The 23,731-nt window shown below is 38.6% G+C and overlaps 1 protein-coding gene across 2 annotated transcripts in view; it reads right to left on the reverse strand.

The window, feature by feature from the left end:
- Nucleotides 1-23,731, reverse strand: part of poc1b (POC1 centriolar protein B) — a 57,424-nt gene that overhangs the window by 30,270 nt on the left and 3,423 nt on the right. For both annotated transcript variants that reach the window (XM_007234184.4, XM_007234185.4), the window contains exons 8-10: nucleotides 22,569-22,637; nucleotides 21,153-21,305; nucleotides 20,827-20,904 (exon numbers count right to left, since the gene is read on the reverse strand). In XM_007234184.4, the coding sequence (XP_007234246.3) occupies nucleotides 20,827-20,904; nucleotides 21,153-21,305; nucleotides 22,569-22,637 (300 nt within the window). The remainder of the gene's footprint in view (nucleotides 1-20,826; nucleotides 20,905-21,152; nucleotides 21,306-22,568; nucleotides 22,638-23,731) is intronic.

Here is a 23,731-nt window from a genome sequence, read left to right on the forward strand (position 1 = left end):
ACAATACTGGAACCATTACACAGAAAAATTCTAAACCATAATTTTTTTTCTAATAAATATATAGAAATAAACAATTATCAGATGTGATAACAGTTCAGTGTATTTGCTGTCTAATCTTTGAATTTTATTTTATTTTCAATCACCACCTGTAGCAGGTTACCACTGTTCGCTGCATTTATCCAGCTTCACATAAATTTCTCAGGAGATTCACCTACAGCTTTACTTTACTAAACTCTCTTAGTAATAAACACATATCTACTTCATCCATTACATAAAGTCTGTCACTCAAACAGGTCAGCACATTAAACAGCTTTACAGCATTTATAGAACTGTCCAAACCAAAATTCTGTGTATTTTAGCTTGCATTCTAGTTAAATATTCAGATATCAGTGATTATCCTGAGCATTATTTCTGCTCTCTACCAGAAAATCCTGAAGGGGAATGTCCTGCCATCAATTTGCGACTTTCAGTGTACTTGGATTCTGCAGCAGGATAATGATCTGATAATGATTGCAGTTGATGCCGTCAAGGATAGTACAACCAACTAAGGGGGCAAATATCTTTTCACACAGGACCAGGTTGGTTTGGACAGATTTTTTTCTCTTAATAAATGAAATTATCATTAAAAAATGCTTTTTTATTAACTCAGTTTATATTTGTCTGATATTAAAATGTCTTTGCTAATTAAAAAAAACGTACTGTACATAAGTTCAACAAGATAATCTACAAGGCTGTTTCAAACATCCATATTCACCTACTAACTGCAGCAGCACAGCTTAAAGCTCACCTTCCGTCGTTTTTTCTTTCATTTTAAAATGTCTAGTTGTGGTCTCTAGTATGAATGAATGACATGTGAGCCGTTTTTTTTTTTTTAAAGTGCTCAGGTGTCTCTGTATAGCTCTTTTTTAATGGACTGTTTTAGGGGTGTGTCCAAAATGACCGGATTCCAGCTTTGCTCATGAATATTCATACATGCAAACAGCATGCAAATATCTCTCCTCTGATTGGCTAGGAGCACTGCGACGCCCCTCCACCGCTCTGCCGCTCACTGCCTCCCACCTCCTAACTGATGAGCGGTGATGTTGCGTCGCTTCAGCTCCGCCTCTGGGAGTTTCTCGAGCCAAGGTGGGCTGGTCTGTGAGTTTCTGCCTACGTAGGCAGAAAGATAATTCAAAATTCACCCGTTTTTCGGAGGGGGGGAGGGGGGATTTCTTTGCTTAGCTCCTGCAGACAATGGGGGCTGCAAAACAGTTTAATGTGCAGGTGTACACATTCAACTCGGAGAGACCTACTGTATTCCACAAAAAACAAGAAAAATCGGATTTTCGCGGAAGGTGAGCTTTAAAGTAATGATAAAGCAGTCATCCAGCAGTTTTACTTACAATATATTAACCCTATTTAAAAACAGAAAAATTTTGCTGCAAGGAAATGTATAAGCCTTACATAAAAACTTTTATACAATCTGTATCTTATTTTATTAAATACAGACATTGAGCTTTTATTTGTTCCAAGGATGGAACTCAGGACAGAGAGAAAGGATGCTAAAGAGAAGCAGAGTACGAGAAGAGCTCATTATTTGCCTGTAAGGCATCACTGTTACCTGTAATAGGGCCACGCTGCTATTTTTAGAATCAGTGATGGACTGTCAGGGTATTTTTAGCTGTGGCCTCTATGGGGCAATGTATACCCTTGACAGTCAAAAGAACAAACGGGTAGGTGGGGGTAGAGAAGAGATGGCAAACAGATCCAAGCTAGATTAGGATATGGCATTTATCTTGCAACACCTAGCAGGATAACACTGACAGGTTCTGACATGTACTTCAGGAGGAGTGTGGGTCTGGAGGAAGCCTCTGTTTAGCACAAAAAAGCACCTGGATCCTGAATCAGCAAGAGACACTACGCAAGTGGTGAGAAGAAGCCAGAATGAAACAGGCTAGATATGGTTTAGAGAGGCAGTAATTGAAGAAAACAAAATAGTGGATAAAAAAGAGACATGGGGCCATGTACAAACGAATGGAATTTGAACAAATAGACCTTTTCACAGTTCTGTGTTGGTTAATGCAGAAGCATAATTTACGGTTGTGTTGTAATCAAAGGCTACTGACCGTTCCATTAATAATTCACTTAAACACACTCACCAGACAAACTGTTCAACCTCAAATGAAAAGTCCTGATTATAACATTACTTTAACCAGCAAATCAAGAAAACCAGAGTGAAACTAAACTAGACTGATCCACTCTTCAGCCAAGCATTCACTCCAGTTCAGGTTCATGGTTCGAGGTACACACCCATCAGAGATCCCACAAACAATGCATGGATTAGTGGATTAGTCCAGGAGGCCACAGGAGGCTCTTTCCGCTTCAGCCTTTCTTCACTCTGTCTGCACTTACAGGAAATGGCATTAAAAATAAAAAAAGAACTGTGTGGGTCATCAGAACACTAGCCCAGATACCACCCACTGTCATAACAAAACCACTCACTGCCAGCAAGCCTGTGAAAACACAACGGAAATATAACTGTGAACGTCCATTATATAACCATAACACATCCTTAACACGTTTCCCCACTCACAAACACCCACCCCATCATACAGACCCGTGCGCACACACACACACACATTGCAACACATACAGTACAGACACACACTCACTGCAACACATACAGTACAGACACACACACACACACACACACACACACACACTGCAACAAATACAGTACAGACACACACTCACTGCAACACATACAGTACAGACACACACTCACTGCAACACATACAGTACAGACACACACACACACACTGCAACACATACAGTACAGACAAACACTCACTGCAACAAATACAGTACAGACACACACTCACTGCAACACATACAGTACAGACACACACTCACTGCAACACATACAGTACAGACACACACACACACACACTGCAACACATACAGTACAGACAAACACTCACTGCAACAAATACAGTACAGACACACACGCACACACACATTGCAACACATACAGTACAGACACACACTCACTGCAACACATACAGTACAGACACACACACACACACATATTGCAACACATACAGTACAGACACACACTCACTGCAACACATACAGTACAGACACACACACACACACACACACACACACAGCGCAACACATACAGTACAGACACACACTCACTGCAACACATACAGTACAGACACACACACACACACTCACTGCAACACATACAGTACAGACACACACTCACTGCAACACATACAGTACAGACACACACACACACACATTGCAACACATACAGTACAGACACACACACACACATTGCAACACATACAGTACAGACACACACTCACTGCAACACATACAGTACAGACACACACACACACTGCAACACATACAGTACAGACACAAACACATACTGAAACACATACGGTACAGACATACACTCACACACACACACTGCAACACATAAAGTACAGACACAAACACATACTGAAACACATACAGTACAGACACACACACACACATTGCAACACATACAGTACAGACACACACTCACTGCAACACATACAGTACAGACACACACACACACTGCAACACATACAGTACAGACACAAACACATACTGAAACACATACGGTACAGACATACACTCACACACACACACTGCAACACATAAAGTACAGACACAAACACATACTGAAACACATACAGTACAGACACACACACACACACACACACACTGCAACACATACAGTACAGACACAAACACATACTGAAACACATACAGTACAGACACACACACACACACATACTGCAACACATACAGTACAGACACAAACACATACTGAAACACATACAGTACAGACACACACACACATACTGCAACACATACTGTACAGACACACACACATATGCGGCAACACATACAGTACAGACACAAACCCACATACTGCATAATATACAGTACAGACACAAACACACATATTACTAAATATACTGTACAGACACAAACACATACTGAAACACAAACAGTACAGACACACACACACATACTGCAACACATACAGTACAGACACACACACACATACTGCAACACATACAGTACAGACACACACACATATGCAGCAACACATACAGTACAGACACAAACCCACATACTGCACAATATACAGTACAGACACAAACCCACATACTGCACAATATACAGTACAGACACAAACCCACATACTGCACAATATACAGTACAGACACAAACCCACATACTGCACAATATACAGTACAGACACAAACACACATACTGCACAATATACAGTACAGACACAAACACACATCACTAAATATACAGTACAGACACAAACACATATCACTAAATATACAGTACAGACACAAACACACATACTGCACAATATACAGTACAGACACAAACACACATATTACTAAATATACAGTACAGACACAAACACACATACTGCACAATATACAGTACAGACGCAAACACATATACTGCACAATATACAGTACAGACACAAACACACATACTGTACAATATACAGTACAGACACAAACACACATATTACTAAATATACAGTACAGACACAAACACACATACTGCACAATATACAGTACAGACGCAAACACATATACTGCACAATATACAGTACAGACACAAACACATATACTGCACAATATACAGTACAGACACAAACCCACATACTGCACAATATACAGTACAGAGACAAACACACATATTACTAAATATACAGTACAGACACAAATTACTAAAATTAATATTTAGTATTACTAAATATACAGTACAGACACAAACCCACATACTGCACAATATATAGTACAGACACAAACACACATATTACTAAATATACAGTACAGACACAAACACACATATTACTAAACATACAATAAATATATTACTAAAGACACACACACACACACACATTGCAACACATACAGTACAGACACACACTCACTGCAACACATACAGTACAGACACACACACACTGCAACACATACAGTACAGACACAAACACATACTGAAACACATACAGTACAGACACACACTCACTGCAACACATACGGTACAGACACACACTCACACACTGCAACACATACAGTACAGACACACACTCACACACTGCAACACATACAGTACAGACACAAACACATACTGAAACACATACAGTACAGACACACACACACACATACTGCAACACATACAGTACAGACACAAACACATACTGAAACACATACAGTACAGACACACACACACATACTGCAACACATACTGTACAGACACACACACATATGCGGCAACACATACAGTACAGACACAAACCCACATACTGCACAATATACAGTACAGACACAAACACACATATTACTAAATATACTGTACAGACACAAACACATACTGAAACACATACAGTACAGACACACACACACACTGCAACACATACAGTACAGACACACACACATATGCAGCAACACATACAGTACAGACACAAACCCACATACTGCACAATATACAGTACAGACACAAACACACATACTGCACAATATACAGTACAGACACACATACTGCACAATATACAGTACAGACACAAACACACATCACTAAATACACAGTAGACACAAACACACATACTGCACAATATACAGTACAGACACAAACACACATATTACTAAATATACAGTACAGACACAAACACACATACTGCACAATATACAGTACAGACACAAACACACATATTACTAAATATACAGTACAGACACAAACACACATACTGCACAATATACAGTACAGACACAAACACACATACTGCACAATATACAGTACAGTCGCAAACACATATACTGCACAATATACAGTACAGACACAAACACATATACTGCACAATATACAGTACAGACACAAACACACATACTGTACAATATACAGTACAGAGACAAACACACATACTGTACAATATACAGTACAGAGACAAACACACATACTGCACAATATACAGTACAGACACAAACACACATATTACTAAATATACAGTACAGACACAAACACACATACTGCACAATATACAGTACAGAGACAAACACACATTACTAAATATACAGTACAGACACAAACACACATACTGCACAATATACAGTACAGACACAAACACACATATTACTAAATATACAGTACAGACACAAACCCATATACTGCACAATATACAGTACAGACACAAACACATATACTGCACAATATACAGTACAGACACAAGCACACATATTACTAAATATACAGTACAGACACAAACACACATACTGCACAATATACAGTACAGACACAAACACACATCACTAAATATACAGCACAGACACAAACACACATACTGCACAATATACAGTACAGACACAAACACACATATTACTAAATATACAGTACAGACACAAACACACATTACTAAATATACAGTACAGACACAAACACACATACTGCACAATATACAGTACAGACACAAACACACATATTACTAAATATACAGTACAGACACAAACCCATATACTGCACAATATACAGTACAGACACAAACACATATACTGCACAATATACAGTACAGACACAAGCACACATATTACTAAATATACAGTACAGACACAAACACACATACTGCACAATATACAGTACAGACACAAACACACATATTACTAAATATACAGTACAGACACAAACACACATACTGCACAATATACAGTACAGACACAAACACATATACTGCACAATATACAGTACAGACACAAACACACATATTACTAAATATACAGTACAGACAAACACACATACTGCACAATATACAGTACAGACACAAACACACATATTACTAAATATACAGTACAGACACAAACACACATACTGCACAATATACAGTACAGACACAAACACATATACTGCACAATATACAGTACAGACACAAACACACATATTACTAAATATACAGTACAGACACAAACACACATATTACTAAATATACAGTACAGACAAACACACATACTGCACAATATACAGTACAGACACAAACACACATATTACTAAATATACAGTACAGACACAAACACACATATTACTAAATATACAGTACAGACACAAACACACATATTACTAAATATACAGTACAGACAAACACACATACTGCACAATATACAGTACAGACACAAACACACATACTGACAAATACACAGTACACACACAAAACCACATACTGCACAATATACAGTACAAACACAAACACATATACCGCACAATATACAGTACAGATACAAACAGACATTACTAAATATACAGTACAGACACAAACACATATACTGCACAATATACAGTACAGACAAACACATATTACTAAATATACAGTACAGACACAAACACACATACTGCACAATATACAGTACAGGCACAAACACACATCACTAAATATACAGTACAGACACACACACATACTGCACAATATACAGTACAGACACAAACACACATCACTAAATATACAGTACAGACACAAACACACATACTGCACAATATACAGTACAGACACAAACACACATATTACTAAATATACAGTACAGACACAAACACACATATTACTAAATATACAGTACAGACATAAACACACATACTGCACAATATACAGTACAGACACAAACACATATACTGCACAATATACAGTACAGACACAAACACACATATTACTAAATATACAGTACAGACAAACACACATACTGCACAATATACAGTACAGACACAAACACACATATTACTAAATATACAGTACAGACACAAACACACATACTGCACAATATACAGTACAGACACAAACACATATACTGCACAATATACAGTACAGACACAAACACACATATTACTAAATATACAGTACAGACACAAACACACATATTACTAAATATACAGTACAGACAAACACACATACTGCACAATATACAGTACAGACACAAACACACATATTACTAAATATACAGTACAGACACAAACACACATACTGCACAATATACAGTACAGACACAAACACACATATTACTAAATATACAGTACAGACAAAAACACACATATTACTAAATATAAAGTACAGACACAAACACACATACTGACAAATACACAGTACACACACAAAACCACATACTGCACAATATACAGTACAAACACAAACACATATACCGCACAATATACAGTACAGATACAAACACACATTACTAAATATACAGTACAGACACAAACACACATACTGCACAATATACAGTACAGGCACAAACACACATCACTAAATATACAGTACAGACACACACACATACTGCACAATATACAGTACAGACACAAACACACATCACTAAATATACAGTACAGACACAAACACACATACTGCACAATATACAGTACAGACACAAACACACATATTACTAAATATACAGTACAGACACAAACACACATATTACTAAATATACAGTACAGACACAAACACACATACTGCACAATATACAGTACAGACACAAACACACATATTACTAAATATACAGTACAGACACAAACACACATATTACTAAATATACAGTACAGACACAAACACACATACTGCACAATATACAGTACAGACACAAACACATATTACTAAATATACAGTACAGACACAAACACACATACTGCACAATATACAGTACAGACAAACACACATATTACTAAATATACAGTACAGACACAAACCCACATACTGCACAATATACAGTACAGACACAAACACACATATTACTAAATATACAGTACACACACACACACACTGCAACACATTGAAGGTGTGGTTATCTCCAATCACAGGTGTGATTGGAGATATCCACACCTTCAACATACAGTACAGACACAAACACATACTGCAACACATACAGTACAGACACACACACACACACACACACACACATACTGCAACACATACAGTACAGACACACACACATATACGGCAACACATACAGTACAGACACAAACACATATACTGCACAATATACAGTACAGACACAAACACACATATTACTAAATATACAGTACAGGCACAAACCCCACATACTGCACAATATACAGTACAGTCGCAAACACATATACTGCACAATATACAGTACAGACACAAACACACATATTACTAAATATACAGTACAGACACAAACACACATACTGCACAATATACAGTACAGACGCAAACACACATATTACTAAATATACAGTACACAAACAAAACCACATACTGCACAATATACAGTACAGACACAAACACACATATTACTAAATATACAGTACAGACACAAACACACATACTGCACAATATACAGTACAGACACAAACACACATTTTACTAAATATACAGTACAGACACAAACACACATATTACTAAATATACAGTACAGACACAAACACACATACTGCACAATATACAGTACAGACACAAACACACATATTACTAAATATACAGTACAGACACAAACACTCATACTGCACAAGACAAAATCCTCAGCACAGAACTAAAAAATAACAATTAATTCTTCCAACAATTCTTGAAAAATGTTTTTTCCAATGCATTGACCAATGCTTACTTGTTTAATTTATTTAATTTGCTCAGTTTTATTATATAAAGATCGTTATATGAAAAGAGCTGTAAACAATACTTTAGTTTAAAAAGTTTACAAATACAAGTTTACAAAAAAAGTAGACATTTTGTTATGACTTTTCTTAAAAACAATTGATGAAAGCTCGTAAGAATGCTGAATGAGGTCCTTTTCGGTTTATCTTTTATGGGTGACAAAGCTTGATGGATTGGATCACAGTTTTAAAGCCACAGATCAGATCATTTTGGCAAAAAAGGAGAAAGGAAGGAAAAATGTGAGTAATTTTATTCTTTAGTTTTAAAGTATGGTGTGTTACTGCTTAGAGACCTACTTAAGGTTCTGTCACTTAAAGGATTCTACACACAAATTAATTCATATACCTCACCATGCGGGACAGGCTTTAGCCATCAGTATTAACTTAAACATTGCTCGTCACCAAAATAAATAATTAAGATGGACATTCAAATTTAAAATAATGAAGGAAAGACAACAGTCTTTATTTTAGACAGTTACAAACAGAACCTGTAGACATGGAAATGTGTATTGCGTTCAGACTAAATACTATTTCAGATTCTTAATGAATGCCAATCTTTAGACCACCAACAAAAAAGTTCAAAAATCAAAGTCCGAAAGGCATAGGTAGTCATAGCATGGGGTTGTTTCTGTACACTTCTGTGGCTGTCAGCATTAAGGCAGAAATGTACATTTTTATCATGGAGCACCATAGGCTGCTTTCAAGAAAACATCTTTTCCTGTGACATCCATGCACTTTTCAACAAGATACATTACAAAAACATGGTTGCAGTACTGGACTGGCCTGCCTGCCTACCTGCAGTCCTGACATGGCCACAATAGAGTATAAGGAGTTCATAAAGTCCCTGTCAGTGAGTAGAACTATTGATGTGACAGAGACGTCACTTAACTGAGATTCTTTAACACAAGCAGTTTCTCTAAAACCTACTGCTTGCTAAAAAAATCCACGACAACAGCAGCAATAGCACTGTGTTGCAATACAACACTGTAGGAACAATATCTCAGACAAAATGTCTGGAAGCAGATTGCTACATACATATTCTGCATTTCACAACATCAAACATGCCAAACCACTTCAAACAGTGAGCTGAATGATACAGCTCCACACAATCTGTGGAGCACATTTATAGAACTACAGAATTTCAAGAAAATAATATACATATAATTTACAGATTTTTTTTATTATTTATTTATTTATTTTTATTATTTATTATTTCTTTGTTTACAGACTAATCCTGGTTAAGAAGAGATTAAGACAGCATTGTGATTTTGTTTTAAACGGTTTAAATTGTTCATGTATATGGTGAGTATTATAATAATATAAAATACGCTACATTAACATATTTTTTAACATAAACACATGCATGCTGCCTGTCTCATTATTCCACAAATTACATTTAGAATGTAGAATTATAAGTACTGCCAATAGAATAGGACAGTTTAGAACAGATAACCTGAAGCTGTTGGCACCATGTCTAAAGCCAGGCGTGGGCTAGAAGGTTGTAAAGCCCCCAGTATTGAGTTGAGTGGCTCTGGCTCTCCCTGTAAGGCTATCTCTCTCCGTGCTCTCCCTGTGGAAAGTGAGCCTTCCCCGGGGCCGCTCTATCTTTAGCCACTTCCTCCCATCACATCTCGTCACTGGAGCCGATGGCAGCACTTAAAGCTGGTATCCGCAGCTCGCGGCCACCCAATCTCCTGCTCCTCACGCCACAGGAACAGACACTGCGCTCAGTTCCTCCCCACCGGCCTCACACAACTCTCACACACACACACACACACTCACCACCGCCAGAAACACGATACCAGGTAACACCCTACCAAACCCCCACTACTACCACACCACACACAGAAATACACACACTCACAGAGACAAAAACACACACAGACACACACAAACACACACACATTACATTACATTTGGCAGACGCTTTTGTCCAAAGTGACTTACAATGACGATACATTTAGTAATAAAAGTTCAAAGTAAAAAACATTTTTAGACACGGCCTAAAGGAGGCCAAATGGGAAAATTGGATAGAGAAGGAACGGAGGGGAAGAAGGAAATTAGGTTAGAAGTAGTTAGTGTGTTAGAGGTGTTAAGAGAGTAAGTGCTAGAGTAAGCGAGAATTTATTAAAGATAAGAAAGAAACGATAGTGGAAGGTAGTTTGTCCACCATTGGGGAACTTTGAAGGAGAACAGTCTAGATTGCTATTTGTGTATTTTCAGCAAATCTAGACAATGTTCACTGGAGGAGCACAGCAACCAGGAGGCACACATACAGAGACAGAGAGACACAGAGACACAGACACACAGAGACAAAGAGACACACACAGAGACACAGACACACAGACACACAGAGACACAGACAAAAACACAGACAGAGTCACAGACAGAGACACAAACACACACACACACAGGCACACAGACATACACATCTCAGGCAGACTGAAAACTAATTTGTTAATATTGATGGATATCACTTGCTCGAAAAAAAGAAATGGATCCAGACAACACTCCACTAAAAATCTAATTGTAGTCGAGCATTGCATAAATACCTCAACAACGATACAATTTTGGCTAGGATTTTAAAATCATTAAATATAGCATAATTATTTCACCATCTAAAATATTGTATTAATACCAACAACAAAACACTAGAGTATACCATAAAAAAGGTAAATATATTTAAATTCAAAAGAAAATAAATTATCTGGAGTCACAGAGCTATAGAGACAGACCACATAATATTACTGCACAACAACCTGATACAATATATCCATGCATCATGTATTTGCATTTTACACATTTTAGCAGCCGTGATACACATTTAGTAGTACTTTGACTATTTACACCTGATTCATAACCACAGCTTATTAACGGTGCCTTCAAGCTAACACAGGGCTAGTACAGTTTGTACAGATGTGTTTACAATTAGCACAGAGCTGGAGGTGCGCGCAGTTAGCACAGAGCTGGAGGTGCGTACAGTTAGCACAGAGCTGGAGGTGCGTACAGTTAGCACAGAGCTGGAGGTGCGTACAGTTAGCACAGAGCTGGAGGTGCGTACAGTTAGCACAGAGCTGGAATTGTGTACAGTTAGCACAGAGCTGGAATTGTGTACAGTTAGCACAGAGCTGGAGGTGCGTACAGTTAGCACAGAGCTGGAGGTGCGCACAGTTAGCACAGAGCTGGAGGTGCGTACAGTTAGCACAGAGCTGGAGGTGAGTGCAGTTAGCACAGAGCTGGAGGTGCGCACAGTTAGCACAGAGCTGGAGGTGCGTACAGTTAGCACAGAGCTGGAGGTGCGTACAGTTACACAGAGCTGGACGTGTGTACAGTTAGCACAGAGCTGGAATTGTGTACAGTTAGCACAGAGCTGGAATTGTGTACAGTTAGCACAGAGCTGGAATTGTGTACAGTTAGCACAGAGCTGGAGGTGCGTACAGTTAGCACAGAGCTGGAGGTGCGCACAGTTAGCACAGAGCTGGAGGTGCGTACAGTTAGCACAGAGCTGGAGGTGCGTACAGTTAGCACAGAGCTGGAGGTGCGCACAGTTAGCACAGAGCTGGAGGTGCGCACAGTTAGCACAGAGCTGGAGGTGCGTACAGTTAGCACAGAGCTGCATGTGCGTAGAGTTAGCACAGAGCTGGATGTGCGTAGAGTTAGCACAGAGCTGGAGGTGCGTACAGTTAGCACAGAGCTGGAGGTGCGTACAGTTAGCACAGAGCTGGAGGTGCGTACAGTTAGCACAGAGCTGGAGGTGCGTACAGTTAGCACAGAGCTGGAGGTGCGTACAGTTAGCACAGAGCTGGAGGTGCGTACAGTTAGCACAGAGCTGGAGGTGCGTACAGTTAGCACAGAGCTGGAGGTGCGTACAGTTAGCACAGAGCTGGATGTGCGTACAGTAAGAACAGAGCTGGATGTGCGTAGAGTTAGCACAGAGCTGGAATTGTGTACAGTTAGCACAGAGCTGGAATTGTGTACAGTTAGCACAGAGCTGGAGGTGCGTACAGTTAGCACAGAGCTGGAGGTGCGTACAGTTAGCACAGAGCTGGAGGTGCGCACAGTTAGCACAGAGCTGGAGGTGCGTACAGTTAGCACAGAGCTGGAGGTGCGTACAGTTAGCACAGAGCTGGACGTGTGTACAGTTAGCACAGAGCTGGAGGTGCGTACAGTTACACAGAGCTGGACGTGTGTACAGTTAGCACAGAGCTGGATGTGTGTACAGTAAGAACAGAGCTGGATGTGCGTAGAGTTAGCACAGAGCTGGAGGTGCGTACAGTTAGCACAGAGCTGGAGGTGCATACAGTTAGCACAGAGCTGGCTGTGAGTACAGATAGCACAGAGCTGGAGGTGCATACAGTTAGCACAGAGCTGGCTGTGTGTACAGATAGCACAGAGCTGGAGGTGCGTACAGTTAGCACAGAGCTGGACGTGTGTACAGTTAGCACAGAGCTGGAGGTGCATACAGTTAGCACAGAGCTGGACGTGTGTACAGTTAGCACAGAGCTGGACGTGTGAATAGTTAGCACAGAGATGGCTATGTGTATAGGTTACTTCAAATTTGAGGGAAAACAACAAACTGTTTTTATTCCGATTTATAACCTGCAGTACTACAAAATGCTGCAGAACTCCTAGTATAAAAGGTAATCAACCAAAATGAAGCTGTTCTGCTTTGATGTCTTTCTTCCTCTTTAGATGGCTAGTTTTGAGGATAAGTAGCTCCAGCTGAGATTCATTAACGTGCATCTCAGAACTCCATTACCAGTGTGAAAAAGGTTTCTTGTGTGTTTATGTGTCTAGAACAAAAACGTGCAGTTACTTTAGAGTTAAGGCATATTTTTAGTTGGTCTAGGTTTTTTTAAATGTACATAGATAGCATATTGTTAATGTAAAAGGAAACAGCACAACATTTTGTGATGTCTATACTGTGTTCATATCAAAGTATAATTATGTAAAAGACATATCCTTCAGATTTAGTCCTACAGCACTAATTTACTCTAAGAAATGTATATACATCACACGTCATGAAGGTCCTGGAAAGGCTTGTTCTGACACATCTTAGACCCCAGGTCAGCCCTTTCCTGGACCCCCTGCAGTTTGCTTATCAGCAGCAGGTTGGAGTAGATGATGCTGTGATATACTTACTGCAGAAGGCTCACTATCATCTTGATCAGACCAACACATCTGTGAGAATCACCTTTTTTGACTTCTCAAGCGCCTTCAACACAATCCAACCAATCATGTTGAAGGAAAAGCTGGTCAAGATGATGGTGGACAAGTCCATGATCTCCTGGGTCTTAGACTATCTGTCTGCAAGACCACAGTATGTGCGGATTGGAACCTGCAAGTCTGATCGTCTGGTCAGCAGCATCGGCGCTCCACAAGGAACTGTGCTTTCCCCCTTTCTCTTCACCCTGTACACCACTGATTTTCAGTACAGGTCTGACCTTTGCCACCTTCAGAAATTCTCTGATGACTCCGTGGTGGTCGGGTGCATAAAGGATGAACAGGAAGGAGAATACAGAGACCTGGTGAACAGCTTTGTTGAGTGGTGTACAAGGAACCGCTTGATCCTCAATGTGGCCAAAACCAAGGAGATGGTGGTGGACTTCAGGAGGAAGAGGTCCACAGCCAGTCCTGTTACCATCATGGGTCAGAATGTTGAGCAGGTGGATTCCTACAAATACCTGGGTGTTCTACTGGATAACAAAATGGACTGGAAGGCCAACACGGAGGCTGTTTACAGGAAGGGGATGAGCAGACTCTACTTTCTGAGAAGGCTCAGATCCTTCAATGTGTGCAGCAAGATGTTGGAGATTTTCTACCAGTCCGTTGTTGCTGGTGCTATTTTCTTTGCGGCAGTCTGTTGGGGAAGCAGCATCAGACAAGGAAATACCAGGAAGCTCAACAAACTGATCAGGAAGGCCAGCTCAGTTCTGGGCTGCTCACTGGAGGGATTTGAAGTGGTAGTGGAAAGAAGGTCACTTAAAAAGGTTATTGCTATACTGGACAACACAGCACATCCTCTTCACAATCTACTGGTCACACAGCGGAGCACCTTCAGCAATAGACTCATTCAGCTCCGCTGTAGCAAAGATCGCTACAGGAGATCATTCATACCGACAGCCATTACACTGTACAACAGCTCTTTACTGTACCGACATAACAAGGACTAACTAGTTCTTGCTCAATTTGCACCAGCTGGACATTATAACATCTCTAATATTCTGCACTGTCACTTTGTCCTACTTTTTTATACAATGCTTTGTACTATATTTATGCACATTTTGCACATATTTGTACATTAATGTTTATACTGTTAATATTAATGTTATCACAGAGCACAGCCACTGTGCATATTTACACTAGTCCATTACTGCACAATTACTGCATAATATTTATGTCAATAACGTCCGCATATTATGTAAATTATATATCTATAGCTTTTATAATGTGTTATATTTCATATCTTTAATTCTTTTTAATTTTACCTATTCTATTCTATATATTCATTACTTGTGATACTTTTTAATTATTGTTATTTGCTCTTATTGTAACTGTGCTGCTGTAATAACTGACTTTCCCTCTGGGATTAATAAAGTTCTATCTAATCTAATCTAATCTAATCTATTTCTCTATAGCAGTGTGCATGATCAATACTGGTTTTATTATTTTAATTACTGAAAGAAACAAAACAATGCTAAAATGCTAATGTTGTGTGCTATTGGTTAAACCACACAAATTAGCAACAGGGCTTCCAGCTAAGATTAGATATTTGACTTCCTTCACACATATACTTAACAACGTATTACCTGTGAAGTTGCAATAAACACAAGTGAAATGGTATGTCTTACAAATCCACAAGATGAGCCACAAAAATCCAACAGTTCAAAACGTCCAAAAGCATAAAAAGACATTTTTAACATGGTAAGATTGGTGATTGGCATGATCTGCCAGATAAAATTATTTTTTTTTTTTTATTATTACAGCAGTTTCATACTTGTGTTTTACAAACCTCTGGTTTAAATCCTTCTAGAAGACACTTACACTGCATTCGTATTAAAAAAGTGAAGGTCTGGAGGTTCTCCAGAGCAGAAAAGAGGAGTACTCATCAATGGACTGAGTGTACTTAGCCCAGAGCTGACGTGTACTGAGCACTCATTCAGAAGAGCCTGCTAATGCTGCAAACGCACATCAGCCCTTAATGCACTGAGGAAAGCCATACTAAGGAAGGCTTACAGCGAAGACTGCATCCTCTCTCACTCACTCTCACTCTCACTCACTCTCACTCACACTCACTCTCACTCACTCTCACTCACTCTCACTCACTCTCACTCACTCTCACTCACTCTCACTCACTCACTCACTCACTCTCACTCACTCACTCACTCTCACTCACTCACTCACTCTCTCTCACTCTCTCTCACTCTCACACAAATTCCTGAGCGATTCAGTGAAGGAAAAGCACACCAAAAAGTGTCCCAGGTCAGATTTTGCACTTTTGCCTGCTTCCATTCTCCAGCCTCCCACACACGCAACCCTGGGCTTCAGAGAAAGGAAACTGACCTGTGGGACTTCAGGACTGTGGGATGCGCTGGGTCAAATATCTGAGGGTTTTCCTGTAAATACAGCCTGACAGCTCCGGAACAGGTGGGCACCCTGAACCAGACTGAACCCACTTAGCATGTGTTGGTTGGACACTGTGTCCTGAGTGCAATTTAGTGAATGACAGAGGAAATGAAAATGCAGAGCTTGAAAGGAGGAGGAAAATAAAGAGAGGAAGAGAGAGGGAGAGAAAGCACAGCTGAAGTCATAGCATTGAAAAGTCTATTATTAGGCATTAGTCCCAGTGGCAAAGTGAGGTCACTTTGGAACCCAGCTGAAGGCACGTGTGCATGTGTGTGGCTGTGTGTGTGCAGACTCGGGCAGCTTTCACGCTTGAGCTACTACACAGAGCACACAGACAGTGAATACGTTAGAGCAACTAAAACCAAGAGGAGGACACAGAGACAGAGAAAGAAAAAGGCATGAAGAGAAATATGTTCTGAGACAGATAAAAAACACAACAGTGATACTACTGAAGCCACAATATGAAGCTACGAGTCTTCTAACAATCTCAGCTGTTTCCGATGAGTTTCTGCGTTTTAATATATTAAGTTATTTATATAATCCATAAAGAGCTAAACCACACAGCACAGAGGTTCTTAAACATTTTAGACCATGTACCACCCACAATCCAACTGAAAAGCCAAAGTACCACCTAAAACTTATCCACAGAAACATCAGCAAGCAAAGCAGGGGTGAATGTCATTGTCGCCAGTAAAACCAGGCAAATTCTTAAGACCCAGGGATTTGAACATCCCCTGGTATGCATTTGCTTGTATATTGTATAATCTTTTTTTTGTTGATACATAAAAAAACATTTAATTGGTTGTGTATTGCCTTGGTGTGCTTCACACACCACCAGTGTACACATACCACAGTTTGAGAACCACTGACATATAGCATGAGCCAGTCTTTCATCAAAATACGATTACATTAATCCAGTCTAATGTTAAGTCCACGAAACAGGAAACAGCAAGAAGTAAGAAGACAGGAAAGTGTTTAAAGGTTTCCTTCGTTACCTCAGTTACTAATTAAATAAAAAGTAATTTTTTAGGGTCTGAAAAAAAAACAAAGAAAAACAAACTTTCAGATATGATTGTTTGTAGGAAACCCCATAGTGGTGTGCACTATTCTCCTGTGCAGTGAAGCCAGTATAAATATGACATTAATGGAAGAATCATGAGTTATGTATCCAAAGCCTGATGCCTGAAAAGTCCTGTGGACTGAGGAAATTAAAACAGAACTCTTTCTTAAAAAGAACAACTAGCCAACTGTGAAGTAAGGCTGCAACTAATGACCATTTTAGTAGTCGACTAATCTGCCGATTATTTGTTTGATTAATCGATTAGTTTTTTGTCATGCCCTCCATCTCTATTTCTTACTAACATTTAGGCCCAAAGCCAATTTTGCAGTATGTATTTATTTTGTATGTATAAGGAGACACCTCGCTGAAACAATTGTCTCAGAAAATAAAGTTTACTTATTTATTTTTTTGGTAGTTACTCTAACATATAACTTTAATGTAGAAGACATGAAAAGGATATGATTTCTGCTCATTCATTCATACTTGCAAACATATCGCCTCTGATTGGCTAACAGCACTGCGACACCAGCAAGACCGACAACAGTTAAAAAAACAATTTAAAATAGACATTTTTACACTAATAACAGTCTTTGCAATGTCATATCTTACTTTACAACATGTGTAATGCAGTGTAGTGCAGTTCAGCCACTGACCCAGATTTAGAGTCTCTGTGCTGTGAAATAAGTTGTGATTTGGGAATGGTCTGAAGGTGCCAATGTGTAAAGTGACTAAAGGGGGAAGCAGCATTGGTTTAAGTCTCATTGCCACTTAATTTGAGAATCATTCGTGGTACAGTTTTGTTTGTTTAAATATCACTATATATTTCTTGCAAAAACACAATTTCTCTCTTTTGTTTAGTTCTCAGAAAAAAACACAGAAGACAGTATTGCATTGAATAGGTCCTACCTGTAATGTGCCCTCATCAGATCACGTGATCTCTCAGCACTATTATGAGCTACACAAGTACAGTGTGGCCTCGCTACAGTCAGGAGAAGTTGTCTATGCTCTTTTAAACTGATGGAAAAATTAAACATGTCTCATCTAATGTATGCAGATCAGTTCACCAAACATGTCCAATCTCTTATCTTAGGATGTAGCATAACTGTACCATAAGCCCACACAGCTAATAAAATCTTCTGTAGTCAGTAAAATACCCAGCAAAACAACCCCCACAATATATTAAAAACTGTAAAACACAAACAACGTAATAACAGACACACTGAACACGTTAGCTTTTTTGGAGCTTTCCGTCAGAAGGGTGTGGGTTCTCTTGTGTTCTAGCAAATCCTGTACTAGTTCTTGTTGTAGTTGCCGTTAACTCTAACGTTGCTTAACACAGCTAATATGCAGCTCCTCTTTGTAAAGAAAATAGCGAAACTGTATCTTATCACAATATATTTTTTTTCACAATACTGTTTGAATATTTAAAAACACAGTGGAATTTTTTTATTAAGAGAGTAAACGTTCACTAAGTGTTGTGTGTAGACCCTGCAGGGGAATTTACCAATGAGAGGGGTTGTATCTCCACCTTAACTGCATTAAACTGACACTGACCAGTCTTTAATATTAGTGATGCATCGTTATTGAAAATAAGGGCAGATTTTTTTCATAAAATAGATAAATCCATAGAAAATATAGAATCCTCTTTTTTTTTTTTTTACAGTAAAACAGATTACATGAAGATATTTTAGGCCAACACCTAAGCGTCATCTTAAGCTTTTTTTAAGAATAAAAAATTGAATGCACTTGTAGGACCGGGAGAATACTGAAATAACATTACAGATGTTATGTTCATTACACTACCACTAGGTGGCAACTTGTCTGAAGCCTTCAGGTCACACATCACACAAAATAAAGCCTGCATCGCCACCTGGTGGCAGAGCTTCAATCTCCAATGTCATGCTACGATTTAAATCATACAGCCCGTTTGAACATATATTCACATATATTGGTATCAATGATAATCTTTTTTGAGCAAATGTCAGAATCAGAAATGTCTGGCGTAGAATCAGATAGAAACAGAATAAACCTAATGCAGTAATGTTATAAATCTAGTCTAAGACAGCACTCACAGTGTGCAAGGTTATGATGAGAGGTTATTTATTCCTGTGGGTTGGTTGAGTGTTTAAGCAGTTTTAGCTCATGTGAAGTGTGTTAAATCAATATATTTATTGTGGTACAACACCCAGGATTTTAATTTTAGCTATTAAAATACTTGCCATCTCTATGTTTGTAGGATTAAAAAGTTTTAAGTAATTTGCAAACTAACAGTAATTGACAAATAATTAAGAGTATTTGCAAACTAAGCAGCTCAGCAAACCACCCCTAGCCAACATTATAGTTCTACTTTCAACACGAAGTATCCCTTTTCTACTTCTCACATACAGTACATGCTACTGAATTGTTTTTGTGCTTCTTCAAATTCTTCAATTTGAAGATTAAAGATTAAATCTTACCGGCATGTTGTAAGGAACCTCTCCTACCTCCACCACATGAGGATCAGCTGACTGGATGTTAGTAACAACAGGATTAATCTGAGGAGACACATACAGTAGTGTTAATAAAAGCTTCTATGGAGTAGCCCATAATTGTATAGTATGAAGAAGTAGATAGATACTTCAATAGTCCATAGAGATTTGTCAGCTGATAATAGCAGATACAAATCACAGTTTCATCTGCTGAAGCTGAAGAACACTGCAGTCCAGCAGTGCTTTAGCCTCAATACTGAATTTAACTGTTTGATGAACTGTGTGAGTTGTAGTAGATGTATTTCAGCTCTAACCTCAACAGTTTCATTCTGGGTATGGTGGAGGTGGGGAGACCTGGGGTAGATATCATTCAGATGAGGAGGGGGGTCCGGAGTTACCCGCCTGCTGTGTCTGCTTAACAGTTCCCTGTAGTTCAGTGCGTCGAAGTTGGTCTTCCACATCAAGACCTACAAAGACAACAGATGCTCTGAATCAGAAATACTGTCAAAGGTCTGACTGGAGATAACCACACCCTCACACTCTTATTCTTAAGTGTTTTATACATTTATATCTACATACATTATTTTCCTAACTGTTTATTTAATAATGTAGCTTTATTAACCTTGCTCTCTTTTTAACTGTGTCACAATTACACAAGGCTGGAGGATATTTATACCTTTTTCAGGAATCAGGAAGGTCAGTGTTTTTGTCAACAGCGACTGCTGTGAAGAGAACATGACCTTCAGTGGCAGAGAATCTTCACTGCTGTTCTGGGACCAGTTTATTTGAAGAGACATTTTTCTGAGTGAAGTGCTGGAAACCTCTCCTTAGACAGCCAGTGCATGCCTGTTCTACACGAAGTATAGAGTATAGTTGTCCAGAGGACAAAAGACCTTTTCTATAGATTCTTTTCTTCTGAAACTTTATGACACTTAACAGTTATATTCTATCTAACTGCAGTGAATCCTATTGGTTTACATGTCATTTGCATAAAGTATAACTGATCGGATGATATCTGTGTTGAGTTAGGGGAGAAGACGCCGAAGGGTCCTCACCTCCTAGCCTCTCTCTCTCTCTCTCTCTCTCTCTCTCTCTCTCTCTCTCTCTCTCACCTACTGAGATACAATTACACAATGTTTTGAACCTCTGATGTACTTTTTTATGATCTATTAATTTATGGGCCTTTTATATATGTGTTGCTGAAACAATTTTTTCAGTAAACTGAGGGTTAAACGAGACTCCAGGACAAATTTGACTTTTGGTGTAGTAAAATATGATAAAACAAGATAAATCTAAGTGCGTGTTGTTGCTACATTTTTCCCCTTGCATGATTCTTATCTCCCAAGTTGTTACAAGTGGTACACCATCACAGCTGGTCACAAAAGCAAATATAAATACAATAGTACAATAAATACAATAATGTAAATATATACTGCAAAACTACAAAAAAACAACAATAAAAAAGCAGTAGTGTGATTTTCTTCAGTCAAAAATGATAAACACTGCTCCTTTTGTTTACATTTACTAGTACAGCCTACACTAGAGGAATTCCAGCCTCTGGTGTTCAAACAATGCAACTACAAGAGATTTTATAATAAAACAGAATGAAATCCTCTGGTTCAACGATGCACAATGCCAAATTATCCAATCCAATGCATCTTGTCATAATGCTTCGTTACAGTCCTACTTGTAGTAGTTGTAGTAGCTGTAGCAGTAATACAGATGAATACCTGTAAATCAGCTCCACCAGATGCAAAAAGATCTCCTTCACGAGAGAAAACCACAGCCAGAACTGGACCCTGAGAGCAGAAGAAAGGCATACTCTTCATTTTGCAGAAAAATACATATAACGCCAAATTAGGTGTACCTTAAACAATAGTTCCTTGAAAAGCCTAATTTTCTAATTAACAAAATGTAACTGATCAGCCAAAAAAGTTGTGCATCCAGTTTTTTTTAGTCTGTGGTTTATATGGCCATATGAAATACGTTTTTTTTTTTTTTTTTTTACATATTCCATTTTTTTTCAGTTTTTATCATTTTACATCATATTTCGGATTTTTAGGGATTAAGTAGTGCGGACAGATTAATTACACGCTCTTTATGAATTTTTCATACTTTCATTTGTTCCTCAGATTAAATTACCTTACGTTTACCTTACGATGCTTTTATTCAAAGTGACTTATAAATAATGATGTACATTAGCAATAGAAGACAGAGCCTAAAAGAGGCCAAGGGGAAATAGTAGGATAGAGGGGGAAGAGAGGGGGTGCAGGAAATTAGGTTAGAAGTAGTTAGTTAGTTTGTGCACATAGAGAGTATTAATGTAATCAAATCAGACTTGGTATTAGCAGATACTTAAAATCAATCTACTTGGAGGCAAAAGAAAGTGATTGAGACAACCCTAATGATGTCTATACGTTACTCTGCATTCCAGCTATGAAGGCCAGAACATCAGCACCAGGCTACAGTGCCGCTCACTGTCATTTATTTATTTATTTTTTTAATTGTGTGTATTTCCATGTTTATATCAGAATTTTAATAATTTATTTATTTTTTTACTCAATTCTGTGATTCTGTCCACGTTTTCCCGCATCGTGGAAATCATAGGGCCCTAGGTTTAGCACTAGATGTAAAGGCTAATGATGCTACCAGGGTACCAACAAACAATTATATTTACTCAAAATACAAATTCAAGTCTCACAACTACTAAAAACAACAAGCCTGTAAGTCTCCCAGAGGCCAAAACCACACCAGCCTCTAGAGTTTGTTACCAGTATTAGCCCTGTGGCTCCAACTCTAATCTACAGGTGAAAAAATGGATCCCAAACATGTATTGGATGACTGCCTATATGAAGTGAAAGAGTGTTTATAAAAAGTGTATATAAAGATAAAG

Source organism: Astyanax mexicanus, chromosome 10, assembly GCF_023375975.1.
Source record: "Astyanax mexicanus isolate ESR-SI-001 chromosome 10, AstMex3_surface, whole genome shotgun sequence".
In the NCBI taxonomy this organism is placed as follows: domain Eukaryota; kingdom Metazoa; phylum Chordata; class Actinopteri; order Characiformes; family Acestrorhamphidae; genus Astyanax; species Astyanax mexicanus.